The sequence below is a fragment of the Grus americana genome, chromosome 5, assembly GCF_028858705.1.
Source record: "Grus americana isolate bGruAme1 chromosome 5, bGruAme1.mat, whole genome shotgun sequence".
NCBI classification, from domain to species: domain Eukaryota; kingdom Metazoa; phylum Chordata; class Aves; order Gruiformes; family Gruidae; genus Grus; species Grus americana.
Genome location: NC_072856.1, coordinates 33,407,039 through 33,423,788, shown reverse-complemented (window position 1 = coordinate 33,423,788; position 16,750 = coordinate 33,407,039). Strand labels below are relative to the sequence as shown.

Sequence of the window (16,750 nt, the reverse complement as noted above, 5' to 3'; positions counted from 1 at the left end):
AAAAGCTCTCTGAATGTCAGCAATTACGACATTATTTGTATTATCCTAATGGCTGAAGTGTAGAGGCTTTCCCTCCCCTACCAGTACTGGCTTCCCTATGGTTCTTGCCTACTCCTGATTTGCTCTGTGCAACAGCATGCTGCAGTAGCAGGAAAGGCTCTGTGGCCATAATCACCATTACTGTCATGAGCAATGTGTTACACTGTCTTGCTCTGAGCAAGGTAGGACAAAAGGATCCCAGTGCTTTCGGGTAACCTCCACAAATGCATCCCACACTGCTGCTAATGAGCTGATCTGTGGTGATGGCAATCTCAGTGAAACACTTTCAGGTAAAAGAAGAGTGGCACACAAGATGTCTACATGAGGCCAAGGCAGCTCCCCACACACCTTCATTAGTGGAGTGGAAAAAGACTTTTTGGCTTCCCCACACTGCTAAAGGCAATGATGCATTTAGGATGCTCACAAGGCAAGGAGCAGCACTGAGAAGATGCACCATCCTGGAGTGTGGAAGCTGCATACCTGTGTTCTCAGAGAACCTGTCTGAGCTGATCAGCTTCAGCACAGCACCGTGCTGACACATTATACTACTCTGGGGAGGGCAAGCCCAGGGCATTCTGCTCGATACCACACTGCTGTGTCATGTGCACGTGCTGTTTGGTGGACTCAAAATGGAAATCTGAATAGCCGAAGTAGCAGTAACTTCTCTGTCTTTTCTGTACTTCTCAACCCTGACTCGGATGCTTAGGATGGAAGTGCAGTTAGCTGTCTCTCTAGCTCATGGATCCAGGTCTCTTTGCTGAGGAGGATCATAAAGGCAGGCATTCCCACAGTGCACTACATAGGGAAGATGCCTGCCTGTTGCTGTCATCTGGCCTCAGAGGATCACTCCAGAATACTGTATGCCAAATGCAATCTCTTAATAAAATGGTAAAACATTAGTTAGAAATTTTCACCCCAGAAATCAAATTTACAAAATATTAAGCCAACCAGTTGCATGCATTTAGTGTGAAAGTCAGAAGCAGTTAGAAAACGAGCAAACCAACAAAAGCAAGTATACCTGCAAATATATATTTATAAATGGCATAAAGAAAAAGCAGCCATCTACACACACATGTCAGGCTGGGGACCCTGTACCTTCAAAGGCTCAGTAAAAGAGAGTGAAAGAAGCAGAAAGCGGCTCATGAGACTTCCCCTTCAGGACTGGTGGCAGTAATGAAAAATCTGAATGAAAAATGGAGTGATATCACAGTAAGTCACCTAACTGTGCACAAGGTGACAACACATTACAATCTGGGCTGGGGCTTGTACTCAGTAATCACTTTGCATTTCCCCAGGGCTTTAAATCTGTGTCACTCGGCAGCTGGCTAATGTACAGCTAGGGCAGCTCGAAAAAGGAGCTGTGCCTCCCCTGCCAGGGCACGGTTGAGTTGCTGACCCACCAGAATGGCTAAAAAAATAATAAATTATTAAATCTTTAATCTTCCCTATAAGCCAGTTACACTACATGGGACTGAAGCTTTAATAACTAAGAAGCTTCATCTCTAGTTCTTGCCCCAGCTACTTGGTTCAGGTCCCAAGGCAGTAAAAGGTTGTTTTCAGTTATTCCAGGAGACCTAGCATCCACCTAAATTGCTGATGAGAGCATAGGACCTGCTGAGCAGGTTTCCAAATCCTGGAATGGGCACAGAGAGAAGAAGAAGGGATTGGCAAGGGGCACGGCTGCTCCTGCAGCAGGCTACAACTCTCCTCATATTGTGGTTTGCTGTTTCCTCAATCTAGAGTTCTTTGGGTTAAGCAGACGGCATGGAGCGGTCCCTCAGGGGGACCTGGCAAACAGCAGGCCTTATCACCAGGCTGGCATGAGTTGTGAGACTACAGTCTTCCTGGGCAAGTATCAGCTGGCTGGAGCTTGCAGCCTGGTCTTAAAGGTTTCGAACTATTCATAAAGCAGGATCCTAGTAGAAGAGTCATGACTACACAAATTATCCCAAACGGGCAAGTCTACTGCACTGCTGTGGGACATATTCCCAGTTCCTTGGAAATAAGATGGTATCACGTAATTTATACGAAAGTGGGCAGTGAACAAAAAGCTTGAACTAAAAAGCTACTCCCTGGAACCTATTGTCTGCATTTGCCCTCTGAAAGGCAGCATCAGCATAGTATCTGCATCAACGCTGCAACTGTCAGCATTGCTTTGTACAAAAGAGATGGACTCTTCCTGGAGTCAAGTTAGCCCTCAAGCTGGGCAACACATGGACGGTCTCTCAAACAGAAAAGGCCTAGTGAGAGAAAGAAGTTGTGGCTGGGGGGAACAGGGAGATTTTACATCTGTTTGTGAAGAATGCAGTCTTGAACTTTGGATTTTATTGTTCCAAAGCCTACAATCTGAAATTAGCAGTGATCTTGTGGAAAGGCTGCAGCCCAGTCAAGGCTATGGCATGGGAGGAAAGGATGGACCTTTTTCTTCTATTCAAAGGATCGCAGGGAAATTGCTGTTTTGGAGGAAGTTAGCCCAAAGGCAAACTATGACCATTTGGTTCGTCTGAGGAGAAATGTCCTGATGGCAGGCAAAGAGACTCTGGAGTAAAGAGGAAGCAGACGAAGAAGGACTGAAGTTATGGAAAGGGGCAAAGCAGAGGAAAGATAAATAAGACATATAGGGGATTTGGGAAACAGAGGAGAATGACCAGGGAGAAGCAAGGAATGGAGAAGCCTGGGAGTTTGGGAAAGCTCAAGGCCTGGTAGGAATGGACTTTGTGGCTGGAGCACAAAAGTGCTATGTAATCAGCTCACAGATGATTCAGCCTAGGAAAAGACCACTGACCTAGCAGGGGCTGAGAGTGGGAGGCAGGATGGCAGCTCAAGGGGCACAGGCTGGGATTTCCTGGAGTAGGCTGATTTGATTGTGGCACTTCTGGAGGCGCATCGCCTGGCCAGGATGATGCCCGCTAGTCACTAGTGAAAGGGTGTTGACTCTGTCAGAGCAGACTTTCATTCATCTTTCGATGCCAGCTTTGCCAAATGCTTTCTCCACCCCTGAGGTGTGAAACTGGAGGGAAGGAGCAGCTCAAGTCTGTTTGAAAGGACATTTACACCACTTCTTCAGCAAGGCTACAGATGGCACATCCGAGCGCATTGCTGGATGCGCTGGGCTTCCCTGCAAACGCCCTGGGGCGGACGGGGGTCTGGTGCGTTCCTCGGTGGAGAGGAGCGGTGGGCAGGGCGGGGAGCAGGGAGGGGGTTGGTAGCGGTAAAGTCTCACCTTCTGTGCCCCTGAGAAGGCGTGGTAGTAACATGAGACATAGGTCATTATGGCCTTCTCATCCGGCCTTAGCGTGCCTATAATATCTGTGCAGAGAAGGAAAAGAGGTTGAAAGGATAAAGTAAGAAGCAGCACAAAGAATAAAACAAAACAGTCATGGGTGGCGTGAGAGAGGGGGAGAAAACTTCCCATCATGCATTGCAGGACAGGCCAAACAGATTTCCATGCGGAGAGCTGGGAATTCGGATCAGAAGGTGGCTAGCAGCGTTGGCTTGTGGCTCAAAGCGGCACCCCTCCCTCCCTCCTACCCCCCCAATCCAGGGGGATCCCGAGCTGAGGATCCAGGCTCTGCACCTTCACAGCTGTGGTCCGAGGGCCTGGCCCAAGGATGCAAATAGGCTCTTTAGAGGTTTGAACGCCCGCGCTCAAGGCCTTTCTGTACGCCAAGGAGCTAGAGATCAGAGCCTTCCTACGCAGTGCGCTTCCTACACAGTTATCTGCTCTGCTGCAACACGCACTGCCTGTTCCTACGGCACTGAAGTACAGGCGGCTGCTTGGTTTGGGCGAGAGATGTTTACAAGGTTTCACCCACAAAATGTTTTCCTTAAGCGACTCCATTACCAACAGGAAAACAGCTAAGCCAGACACAGCAAGGACTCAACTGCCCAATTACCAGCATGGTGGGTGAGAAAAGAGAAAAAAAAGAAACAAATGAACAAAACCAGGCATCTCAGTCATGATAAGCAATGCTCTGTTCGCAAAATCACCATGGGCGTACTCGTTAGACATGCTTTGTAAGCCCTGGGGGAACTGGGACTGAATTTGTGGCACAACTCAAGAAAGCAGCAGGTTCAGACCTTGAAGCAAGGGTGCAGGAACCTGCAGCATACCTAAGGTAAAAGATAAAGCTTTGGGTATTCATTGAACCCTTCATAAAACCACTAAGTCAGCTCTGTTCCTCCACCCTTGAAAAAGAAAAAAAAAGTGAATAGCTATCAGAATTGTTTCTAGTGGGAGCAGGCTGCAGTGTCCTGCTGAGCAGAGCATCTATGTGGTGGTCTCTAGCCTTGTGAGACCAAGCATCTTTGCTCAGATTTCCCAGGAGCAAGGGGTGCAGGTCCTCGGCCATCAGGGCAGCAGTTTGGAAGGCAAATGGAGAAGGCAGAGCTCCCCACTCCCTTGGATTTGTGTCGTTCCAAGGTGCTGGTGTACGCAAGTGCCACTGGAAGTACCACTGACCATAGGGAAATGAAACTCCTGGCTCCCTTGCCCCATGTATTATGTCTGGGGCACCACTTTGAACCAACAGCCAACTCTACCAAGAACATAATAATAAAGATGCCCGTAGCTAGAGAGGAAAGAGAGAAAGAAAAAAAGGTTTGGACATTAGCAACGGCACCAGGTGTGCTCTGTGGAGGGAGCTTGGGATCCTGCGATACCTTCTGGGCTCCTGAGAAGGCGTGGTAGAAGCTAGAAACATAGGTCATGATGGCTTTCTCGTCAGGACGGGCAGTTCCAACAATGTCTGTCAAAAAAAACCTCACGTTAAGAGCATAATCAACTGATCGGAGGAAAGCAAAGGTGAGGGAAAACCACAACTGTCCAGGAGGCTTGCTGGGGTATATGCTTGTCATAGCAACTCCACAGGGCTTCCCAGCATTCCCCAGAAGATGTGTGTGTCTCAGAAGCCAGGATCACCCTCCTGGTTTCCCTCCCTCATGATAAATTTGCTTCCAGGGTCTGGCCAGGGTAATGCAGCCATATGTCAGCATGTCTCATGTCACAGCACTTCCTCGTCCTGCGAACATTACTGTGAATGGGTGGGTTGAATCAATCCAAACTGGCAGCAGGTTGACATGGCTTTTATAAGATGTATTATACTGCAGTTCCTCCATGCAGTTCTTCAGGAAAGATCCTTTCTCCCTTCCTTTCCATGCCCTCATCCTCCATTTCAACACAATGATGGCTTGAATTTCAAAAGGCCCTTTCATTAGTTTCAGGGGAAATTCAACACCTCCAGAGATCAGAATTAATGGTGTGGAGGAATGCACATTAGCTCCACTCCATGAGGGAGGAGAGTGATCACGAAAGAGCAATGGGAGCTCCTGCAAGGGGCCCTCTCCATTGCTGCTAGCTTTGCTGAGATCTGAAGCTAGATCCACTTATTTTGGAGCTGGCTTTATTTCCTACAGAATGGCAGGAAGCACTTGAATCTACTCCAGAAACCTTGTGATTTTTTGTGACCTCAGCATGATGAATGCAGGGAAAGCAAGACTCATCCCTGGGGATGGGAAATACTACCTAAGAATATGAACATCCTAGTTACCCAAATACAGGTTCACTGGGTTCAGCTGTTCTATCCCCACCTTCCCCCCTTGTTCCTCTCGCTCCCTTATTTAACAAAAGCCTATAACTGCTTCTTCTGTCCAAGCCAAGCCTGAAATACAGCTTCTACCACTGAAAACAGCTGGCTTCAGGCAAACAGCCAACAACCAGTGAACTATTTCAGGCTGTTGTTTGTAGTCCAGAGTTACAGTCTTCAAAGTCTATTGCCAAGCTGGTCCTGACAAGGCTTTGAAAAGTAATCCTTGCTGTCCCAGTGGCCTCAGGGAAGCAGTCACAGTCAGTAGCAAAAGCACCTCTGAACAACACGGATTTCAGCCTTGGTCTCCAGACTCAGTCAGTGAGGGATCTTCATGCCCAACACTTCTGAGTAGTTAAGAAGCAGCAGTTTATAATACTAATACCATGCCCCCAAAAGGAAGATCACCAGCAATGTCAGAAAGAGTCCAGAAAAAAAATTCTGGAGCAAAAGGAACACAGTCCTGCACCATACATTAACTCAGTATTAAGCCTGATTCTTGAAAGGAAACACTTCAGTTAGCAGTGGACATAGCCAGGTGTTACTCATCTCTACCTAGTGTGTCAACCCCAGGTTAAGATCTCCACACCACACTCAGAAGTCTGAGGGGCACAGGAGGTAAAGGGAAGCAGAACATGTGATTCATTATTCCATTGTAACTATTTCCCTATACATTTAGTATGTGGTGATAGAGGGAGCATTCAGAGGCTACTGAATTCTTGTACAATACAAGTCCACCTAGAAGAAGTGGGAAATTTCTTGAGAAAAAGCAAGTTAAAAGCCACTGGGTTCTACTTTACCTTCTGCATCCAGCATCTTGGGAATATCCAGGTATTTCTCAGCCACATCAAAAGCTGTGTTTAGATTAGTGAGAGGATCATCCTGGGAAAGAAACAGAGCCAGAGCATCAGCATCAACTTGTAACAAGGTACACAGCGTTTCTCTCAAAACAGAGCTATTGTGCTTGGTTTGGTTCAGGTAAATGTGCTGTCCAGACGAAATTATGTCTAAATCTCCATGTAGCAGGAAGAAATAATTAGCTTCCTTTTGAAAGCAGAGCCTGGAGACTCACGATATGATAATTAACATATAATCTATGCACTTGCAACAAGAAGGAATTACACATTTTGTCTTGAACCTAAAGTAAAATTAGCTTCACATCATACTAATAGTAAACGGCCATACCTCACATTTACATCTCATGCTTATACTAGGTTTGCAACTTCCATTTTAAAGAACTGCAGAGCAGTGTATCTGTTAGAACATCTAAGCAACACTAAAATAGTAACAACATCTGCAACGAGTGCTGTCCTTAGCTAGTGTACAGTTTGTTGAACACCAGTTGAGTGGGAGGAAGAGAAATGTTTTAACAAATCTCTACAAAATAAATATATATATATATATATATATATATATGAAAGTACCCCTTTTGTCTGAGTATTGCTTTTCCTCCTAGGCGCTGCACAGGACTTGTAATTTCCTTAGTACTTTTCTATTCCTCTATATATAAACCTTCTGCTGTGGCAGGATGCACTTCAAATACAGACATCAATAGACAGTAATCAAATCCTAAACAAAGTTAAATGTGACTTATCACATCATGAGTCATATCACAAAGATAACTAGATTTTAAAGAGCCACACAAGAGAATATGAAACACAGATGTCACTGGAAATGAAAGACCTCTGCAAATTGTTTCCAACACTCAAACATAATGATCAGCAACAAGACACCTACCAACCTGTATGAGACCCTCATAGAAGCCTGACTCCTATATTCCTGTATATCCGTGATACTTATTCTGAGGGATCAATCCACTTCATGGATGAGAAATGACATTTGCAGTATCTGTTTCTACTGTCGAGACAGGTGGCTTCTGCTGGAGGAAAGGTTGTGCATAAACTGCTAGCGTTTAATCACCATGTTTGCTAAGTGCCTTTCGGAGAGAGGAAGGATGGGGTGGTACTCTCCGCATTGTCATTTGTACCACTCACACTGAGACTTGCCTTAAAAATTAGGAAATAAGGAGTATAATTATTTCACCTTCTTTCTAGAGTGGCATCCATGTTCTGTTTCTTTTCTATTTGAGATCACATGCCTTTGCTTATTGCATTGACTTGGAAGATTAAGCTGTGCCTGAACTCTAAAAGAGGCAGTTTTCTTTGAACCCATCCAGCATGAAAGATGAAGCTAGGCAGGCTTGGGCAGACAGGGTATGGGCATGCAGAAAAGCTCCTTCGTGGCACTGGTCATTACGTAGCCCTCAGATTACAGCCTTCATGACACTAGGAAACTGAGCTATTCTGAAAAGCAGTTTGCTACATTTCCCTAGGAATTAATGCAGGTATTAGGTTGGCATCCCATGTCAGCATCATATTCCTTTGGGTGAATGTCTTCAGTAGACAGCAATGTTTCATCTACCAAAGTAAATCACACACAGAGGCCATCAAAACAGACATGACCAGTGATCTGTATTTAGCCCACTGGGACAAGTCAATATTAAGTGAGGAAATGTTGCATGGGCATGCTGTGATGAAACCAGCAGCTGTCACGCATGGTGACAGGCCTCCACCTCAGTGTCAAATAGTACTTTATCCCTATATAATACACTTCTAATGGCGACTACATCAGATAGATCTATATCCACCTCTTCAAAGTTTAGCAGCGGTGCAGGCAGGGGATTTTTACTATCCTCCAGCCACAAGGAATCACCCTGTGCCATGGAATTAGAGGCTAGTACCATTTCAGCTTCATCCTACTCGTCTCCTGTGCCTGCTGTGGAGCAACCTCTGTGAACCCAAAGTGTAACCAAAAGCCTTATTTGAGGTGGGGACACTAGCTGGTCTATAGCATACCTTGTTCACTATGTGTAGACAGGGCCTTAGCTCCATTTAGGAAGGAAAATTAACAGCCTTCCTTTCACTCAAGTGCAGGAGCATCCAGAAATGCCAAGAGGCAGCTCCCTTGGTGGTTCTCCCCGAGCCCATGTGCCATCTTCTACTTCTGTGGAAATGTCACCACTGCGTACCAATTGTCATCCTATGCTGACCATGACCACAACAGCATTGCTAATGCCCTGACAGAGTGTTTAGTATTAACACAGACCCCTCCTTAGCACTGACACATCTGAATGAGCTGCCTGAAGATCTGTCAGCCTCTCCTGGAGGAAAGGGAGGAGCAAACTCACTGCAGATAGCTTTCCTATCAGTTTGCAAGTAACAACACCAGGAGCAATGTTGCCAAAGGTTAAAAAGAAATTTTTAGCTGGAAGTTGGGAGAGGTTTCCTGATAGGAAAACTTACTGGGCTTGGGCACTCCCAAAGGAAGGGCTGGAAGTCTTAACATGCAGGAAATTGGAGACCTACCTAGATGAAGCCAACAGACTACTACTTCATATGTACAAAGATGTGTGATCACATGGTCTCTTGGGGAAATGAAGCTGAAGATAGTGCTAGTGAAAGCAAGCTACTTACGTCCAAAACTAGCTCCAAGATGAGCGGAGGGCTAAACTCGAGCAAGACCCTGTTCCCTGTGGGAAAAGCTTCACCCCTCATGGACAGTGGAGCTGCTCATCACAAAGGAGATGCTTCTTTGTGCAAGAGATAGGGTTTCCCTGGGGGATTGATCAAGACTACAACAGGGTCTCGAGCCCTGTGAAATTCCTCCATCGCTTTCAGTTCCATCCCATTGTACACCAGCTAATAGTTATTTCAAATCACCTGTTTCAGTTGACTCCCATGAAAAGGGATAAAGGAGTAAAGACTGGCCTGGTAGCTCCAAGCCTCACAGTGCAGCACTGCAGCACCACGGCTGCAGGCATGCTTCAGGGACCCAAACAAAAGCCAAGTCACCTGTCCCCTGATTCCTTCCACAGCTGAAACACACATCCCAGGAAGAGCACTGACCCAGCTGAGGGTCTGCAGAGGTGCCTCAGTTCCCAGTCTGCTTACGTGAACATAGAAATGGCAGAGACATGAAGAAGAGCAGTAACTTGCCAGGCTCTAGCTGGGCCAACCATGAGGAAAGCTATAGTTTTGCCATGGAGGAATTACGTTGTTTTAATGGTGGCAGATAGCAAACCTGCCCTAAACAGATGCCCACTTGGCACATCCTCTGCTTTTGCTGACTAAAGACTACTGTGGCGCCTCCTTTTTCACCACAACCCTAACTCACACAGGGAGTCTTGTCTCCTCTTCCAGCTATTTCCAAGTCCTTGCAGCACACAAGGTTGCCATGGCAATTATTGCAGTGTGACATAAAAAAAAAATCTTCTATTAACTAGCAATCAGGAAAGGAGATGGAGGGGGAGGAAAATCAAGAAAGAGCAAGTACTATAGTAATATAGTAATATCTGTAAGAGTTGAAGACACCAGGAAAGAAATCCAATTGGTATGACTCATGTTTTCAGGAATATCTGTAATAAATGCATCCATCATGGCAGTACACAGACCACATTTCTGTATGGACTGCAGTATGAGAGACAGTGCCTGAGCCATCAGTCAACTATTGTACTTGATAAAAAGATCTTAGATGTGGCTCACAGTTGAGCTATAGTCAGAGGTAAGAGGAGGAAGGGAAATCCCATCTTCTGCATATCCCTCAGATGTAGACCATGAACTGAATCTCAAGATCTTATCTACAGTGAGCTGAACAATAGCAGACAGACCTGCACTGAATAGAAACCGTCTAACTAAATAAGTAGCTGTGGTGTCAGGGAATCACTGGCACCAAGCTGGGTGGAGTCGCACCTTTTATTTTGGGGCCTGGACTATACAAGCAACTTCAGCTAGGCAGTGCCTGTAAGCAGAAGAGAATTGTTCTTGCTCTGCTAATATAGCTAGACTTGGAAAAATAGCTAGAAACATAAACTCAATACAAAACTGTGCTGGCAAAAGAAGCTGCTAACTTTTGGGAAGAAGACATGCAGCTACCTTTTGCTAGCACATACTGCCAATACAGGGTCTGTAGCATAGACACAGCCTCCATGAAGGAGCAGAAAACACTAAAACTGTACAAGAATGCTGCCCAAAGAGGACGTACAATGCAGACCTCTTGGCAGCCTGGACTGATGTTCACCACTATCTTATATATACAGCATTGCCAAAGGCACACACAACTGAGATGCCATGAATCACTCCCTAGAGTTGGAAGAGACATGGAGGTGGACCTCTAATCTACTATCCACTGCGATGGCTGCTTCGGAGCAGCCTTTCTCATGTCTTTCTCTGCAACATAAGTTCCATGCAGAGCCAGGGATGATTCAAAATGTTGGGGTTGGTTGGCTTGTTTGTTTGCTTGCTTGTGTTTGAGGGAAGGAGGAGAGGGGAAGTAGGCTCCAAGTAGAAGGGCAAGACTCAGTTGAATTGAACCAAGGGGAAGAGAAAGAAGTGATAAAGGAGGAAGCAAGTGACAGAAATAGTCCAAGCAAATACTGTGTTTAGGAAGGTGCCAAGTTTAGACATTCTACAAATGGGTTTCATAGATCTAGCATAAAAAAAGGCAATTTCCCTTCTGCACACGCCAACTGCCAGAGCCAAAGGCTAGGCTCTCTGAGCTAAGTTCTTCCCAGCCATTTGCTCAAGATTTCGGCTGTGGTAGAGTTCTCAAACACACATTTAATCTCATGCCTTTAGAGTAATCGAGGCAGAACAACAATAAAAACAATACAGAAAGAGTCAGAAGACTGCAGGAGGGCAGATGGAACCTGATGAAGGATGTGGTCAAAGACAACTGGAGAACAAAGATGCTGCTTCCCTTTAACCTTACTCAAAGGAGAACAAATCCCTTCCCATCTACATTGATTTTGGCTAGGACAATCACCCTCTCTTTCACCTTAGAAAGCCTGCAGGCAACATAACCAAATAACTTTCCTTCCCTCACTCTTGTTTCACTTGGGTTTGGCTTAGGGCTTTGTTGATAACAGAGAACACTGTAGCATTTACCCCACTGTGTTCCTCAGATGCACTTTGCTTAGCTGCTTTTATTTTCCCAAGACCAGGCACTGAAAATGTAGCTCTAATAATTCCTTTTGTTGCTGTTGTTTACGTAAACAAGTACAGTCTCTCCCCGCTGTTTATTCATCATGCACTGACTCCAGACACTAAAACTGATCAGATAATATAATTGACTACTCTACAACACAGTAAAGATCTAAAAGGTTACTGAAAAGCAGATCAGGCATTGTACAATTCATTGCCTCAAGGTTGCAGCTAATTTGATTAACTCATTTACATATTGTCTATTTGCACAGCAATCCAAGAGCCCAGGTCTATTAGTGATGGGCTTCTATGTTTATTTCCTTAGCTAACTTCAAGCACGTTCGCACTTTATAACACCCAGCCCCTGAGATCACATGATCAAACTTTTTGTCTGTTAGCCCCAGTAATGACACATGAATTATGCTGTTGGTGACATTTCACTCCATATGTGCACAGACACAGTGAAACCAGATCTCAGCAGACTGCAGGAACGCCAGTAGGATGAGAACCCAGTTTGGTCTTCCATCGCCCTGCTGGGTCAAGACACTGGAGGCAGCACAAACCACTGAATGCTTGTTCTCATCATCCCCTCAGCAATCTTGTCTCAAAGACACACAGGAAGCAAACTTAGGAGCAGCTAAATATCATGTTACCAGTGGCAACTTTTAAAGTAAAATTGAGTGTTACGGCAAATGCTTTTCTAGCACCTGATACCCACATGCTAGGAGAAGCCTAGTACTGCAGATGGCTCAGTGCTAAGCTGGAAGCATGTGACAAGTGTCCAGTGGGGGCACACAGACCCCTCAATGAGCTTTTGCATTTGAACACCAGGTAACCAGTTCCTCTCCGACTCTCCACAGAAATGTTAAGTCTGATGTGACTCACTAGTCTGTGACATTAGCACAGAACTAGTCTCGCATTTGGTGTTAATGAATTTGTCAGCTTTTGCTCATCAGCTGGAATTGGGGCACGTGTGTCGCATATAAGGCAGTCTGAAAGCAGGGAAAGTCAAGTAGGAAGCTCATTAAGTTTACGCTTCACTAAGAAGCCTGAATGTACTGATTCATCCCTCCTTCCTTCCCTGCAATCCTGCAACTGCCAGCTTGTGCTGAAGTTCTCCAATTATGTTTATCAAGCTAATTCTTCTCCCTCTCTATTTCCAAGGAGCCAAGCATCTGCTCTGACAAACAAATTAAGTGGTACCTTTCGTAGCTTCCCATAGTCGATGAGCTCTGGACGGTGTCTGTGAATTAAAGCGCAGAAACCAAGGCCGTCCTTCCAACTACAAGAGAGACAGAAGAGAGAGCACAATGAACAATGATCAGTCAGGGAGAGACACAGTGATGGGCGTGAGCATAAGGGAAAGAACCAAGGCAGCAGGATGACTAATTCTGGTTTAGTTTCTAGCTAACAGTGCTTCTGTAAGCATGTCTTGCACCTGCATGAAACTGCAATAAAGATTCCTTTCAATCCCTAAAAAAATCCACTGTGATTAGGACTTGCCCTTTGCATCGCCACCTCCTTTTTGCCAGTTCTCTGTGCCGAACTCTCTGTGCCTCTCCGGTGGAGCATGCAAGGACAGGTGTAGAGCTCAGAGTTGAAAAAAGGCATAGGTACAAGCCCTAAAGGAGAAACAAGTGCATTCCTTAGGGAAAAGGCAGATGCCTACAGCTAGTTCCATTATAGTACTGGCTAGCATAGATAGCACATAAGCTCTCAAAAAAGTGCTTTACGTTTATGCGGTTCATACAGCTCTCCAAGACATGCTGAAAAAAGCACTGTTATGCAGAATCTTCACTGGAAGATCTGCCAATTTACAAACATTCAGAGCAGAGCAAGAAAAGCTCTCATCCCTTCCCAACTTTGCCATACTACTAAGTTTCTGGTGCAACCCTTATTTCACAGCTCCTACACATATTGTAAAGCTAAGTTCTTGCTGGTAACTCACCTGATATGGAAGTTCTGGATGTTAACATTTTTGTAGGGGGCTGTCTTCCTCTGACACCATAACAAAAGTCCTTCTTTAGCAGATGTCTCTAAAGAAAGAAAGCACACCAATTAACTCATTTTCTTAGAAAGCAGAAGTCTCTGGAGCATATGCTAGAAAAATGTGATCAAGTCCTCTTTCGCAGAGACTGCACTGAATTGTGCTTTATTTAATTTCACTTGTCAGAGAATTCCTTGTTTGGAAGAGTCTAGTGGGATAGTTTTGTTGTTATTATTTTCTTAATGAGGTTCTGTAATAAGGAGATAGCTTTTCAGGATTAGAGAGGAGAGTTTGGTAGGACTTGGAAGAGATAGGTCCATTTTCAGCACTAGTTCCTGAATCAGTCTGCAAGAAATGCAATAAATTCCAAAATCAAAGTTGGCTTAGCCATCCTTTTGAGCTGCTCTTAAAATCTCTTACAAGATGTGAAAAACTCTTCTCAGTATACCTGAACCTGGCCAGAAATGTCAGCGAGATGACAGGGCAGCTTGGGAAGGGTAGCTCCCTAGGATCTTCCAGTGAGTCACTTAAGAGCATATTCTAGGCCTTTTAAGTGGCAAAGCCATTTAGTTACCTCAGTTGTTCATTGTTGAACAGTGGCCAGAACAAACTAAGATTCTGTCGTGGTTTAACCTGGCAGGCAGCTAAAACAACCACACAGCCATTCACTCACTCCCCCTCCCCCAGTGGGATGGGGAGAGAATCAAAAAGAAAACAAAAAAAGGGTAAAATTTGTGGGTTGAGATAAAGACAGTTTAATAGGGCAGAAAAGGAAGAAAAAAATTACTATTAAATATTATTATTAATAATAATAATACAAGTGATGCACAGCATGATGTGGTATGGAATACCCCTTTGGCCAGTCTAGGTCAGCTGTCCTGGCTGTGTCTCCTCCCAGCTTTTTGGGCACCCCCACCTTCTCGTTGGCAGGCCAGTATGAGAAGCTGAAAAGTCCTTGACTGCTTGGCAACAACTAAAACATCAGTGTGTTATCAGCATCGTTCTCATCCTAGATCCAAACCACAGCACTGTATCAGCTACTAGAAAGAAAACCAGGACAGATTTACCTTCAACTGAGATATCCTGAATGGCAAAACGAAGGATGATGGTCCAGATCATTCCAAGAGTCATTTTAACATTGCCATCCACAATTTCTATGGAAAAAAAAAGGTAGAAAGAGAAGAAATAGAAGGCATCAAGTTGCAAGTGCAAATTGTAATAAAACGAGCACTGGGGAGCATTCTCTTTTGCAGAAGGGAGAACTGAAAACGGTTCTTCCCTGCCTCCCCAGATGCACAGCACAGTCTTGCCCAGTAGTACCCAGTAATCAGACTGGTCCTCTTGCAGTATAATACTGAGTGTAAACCAGACACCAATGATCAAAAAGACCAGGAATAAGGACCAATTTAGATTAGTGTAATTCCCCACAGGGGCCTAAAAACACCTTGTTCAGGTTTAATTCCTATCACTTAGAAGCCATATAAACCAAACTGGGAAAGAGAAAAGCCTTCCTCTCTCACTCTGATACGCCTAATCCAAGTCACCTATAGAACTGCCCCAGAGTAATTATACCAGAAGAACCAGTGAGACTTCCCAGAGCAGATCAGCTCTGACAGCTGTTTTTGTCATGTGAACAAGATACCACCAAGAAAACCAATAAACATCAACGTTTTAATTTCAAGCATGCCTAAACGCTTGTTGTTTCAAACAAGCCGAAATACACCAGACTGCCTGTATGGGACTTCTTTCAGTCATATAATTGCTAAAAGACACAACAGAGCATTCCTCAAAGTACATACATCCTGCCTGAAGAGGAAGCAAAGACTCACGCTGACCAGCCTGAGCAGACCATAAGATAAACTAAAATGTTAAACACGTGCTTTACTGCTCATTGGACTCCGCAATGTAAATCAGCAAGGGTCAACAACTCAGAGGTTTTAGGCAGCGACTGCTTACGTGTGTGAGGTATGATCTGTTTAGGATGGGGGATCAAGGTTCTAGAGGGGAGGCATTGGGGGGATGCTGGCCCATAAAAGGGCTTCTACTATGTATAGATTAGCGCCGAACAGTCCAAACGGTGAGCAGCTAGGTCTCAAGTGCTGATCCTCAGCAGCTACAAAAATTCTGCACAGACTATATATACACATTATAAAATTTACAGCCTTCACTTTTTTGGATAGTGAAACTAGCTGAGCTGCCTTCTCCTACTCATTCTCTGGCAGGTTCCTGCATGGCAGAAGGATTTTTCACAAAAAAACTGACAAGTTACAAGTGTATTTTCAGTAAGAAAAGTGTTAGAATTAACCTACTGTTTGGGGGTAGAATAATTCAAGTCCTAACAAGGCTGCAGGAAACCATTTTTGTACTACTGCAGACACATCTGTGTCACCACTTCCATAAAGCTGCCCAGCAGGAACACATCGTGCTCTGAGGCAAGTAGAAATTTGCAGTATAGGCAAGCGTCAGCTGTCCGGATCCTGTCACAAAAGTAACGATATTTGAAATTTTCCTTTTAAGCTGTTAAAAAAAAGTTTTCCTCTTATGAAAAATTTTCAAAATGTAAACCTCAGTGTATTCAAAACCAACAGACAAGTAGCACACACTCCAAGCACATTGTTTTAGAAACAGTGTCCATCTGATCCAAAATCCCAAAAGCTTGTGATTTAGCGATACATATGGTGCAACTTCCAGTGTAAATTAGAAGGATAATCTCCGCTGTGCTTTGACATACATCTGCATTAGGGATTTACAGATTTAAAAGATAGAAAACAAGACACATCACCTTGTTCTATTGCAGTAAACCTCTGTGTCCACTGCCCACTCCTTTCTGCGCTATATTTGCCTGCTGACAGTTTTCCCTCAAATGAATTTTTTACAGGTATTTTGGGGTTGGGGGTTGTCCGCTAGGCTGATATAAGAAAATTTCATGTGATGGCAAGTATTCTGTTCTGCACTTTTGCATTCTCTACTCCTTCAATAAAACACCACAATCAACTTAAAGAAAAATCCTTACTATTGTTACAAATACCTGAGATACTACAGCTAAAATAGAAAAGAAAGCATCCATGTTTTCAGCTTGTTTGTTTTGTTCATGTGATAGAACTTCGTGGGGATTTTCAAAAAGCACAAAACTCCAGTGCTTGTAAAAAACACATCAGTTG

At 44.5% G+C, this 16,750-nt stretch overlaps 1 protein-coding gene across 5 annotated transcripts in view; it reads right to left on the bottom strand.

Annotated features, from left to right (window-relative positions):
- The window catches only part of ACTN1 (actinin alpha 1), a 90,619-nt gene that overhangs the window by 20,155 nt on the left and 53,714 nt on the right, over window positions 1-16,750 (bottom strand). For 3 of the 5 annotated variants that reach the window (XM_054828072.1, XM_054828074.1, XM_054828077.1), the window contains exons 4-8: window positions 14,657-14,743; window positions 13,551-13,638; window positions 12,806-12,884; window positions 6,425-6,506; window positions 4,702-4,787 (exon numbers count right to left, since the gene is read on the bottom strand). In XM_054828072.1, coding sequence (XP_054684047.1) covers window positions 4,702-4,787; window positions 6,425-6,506; window positions 12,806-12,884; window positions 13,551-13,638; window positions 14,657-14,743 — 422 coding nt within the window. Of the gene's footprint in view, window positions 1-3,262; window positions 3,349-4,701; window positions 4,788-6,424; window positions 6,507-12,805; window positions 12,885-13,550; window positions 13,639-14,656; window positions 14,744-16,750 lie in introns of all 5 variants that reach the window. The other 2 variants (XM_054828075.1, XM_054828073.1) reach the window with 1 other exon arrangement.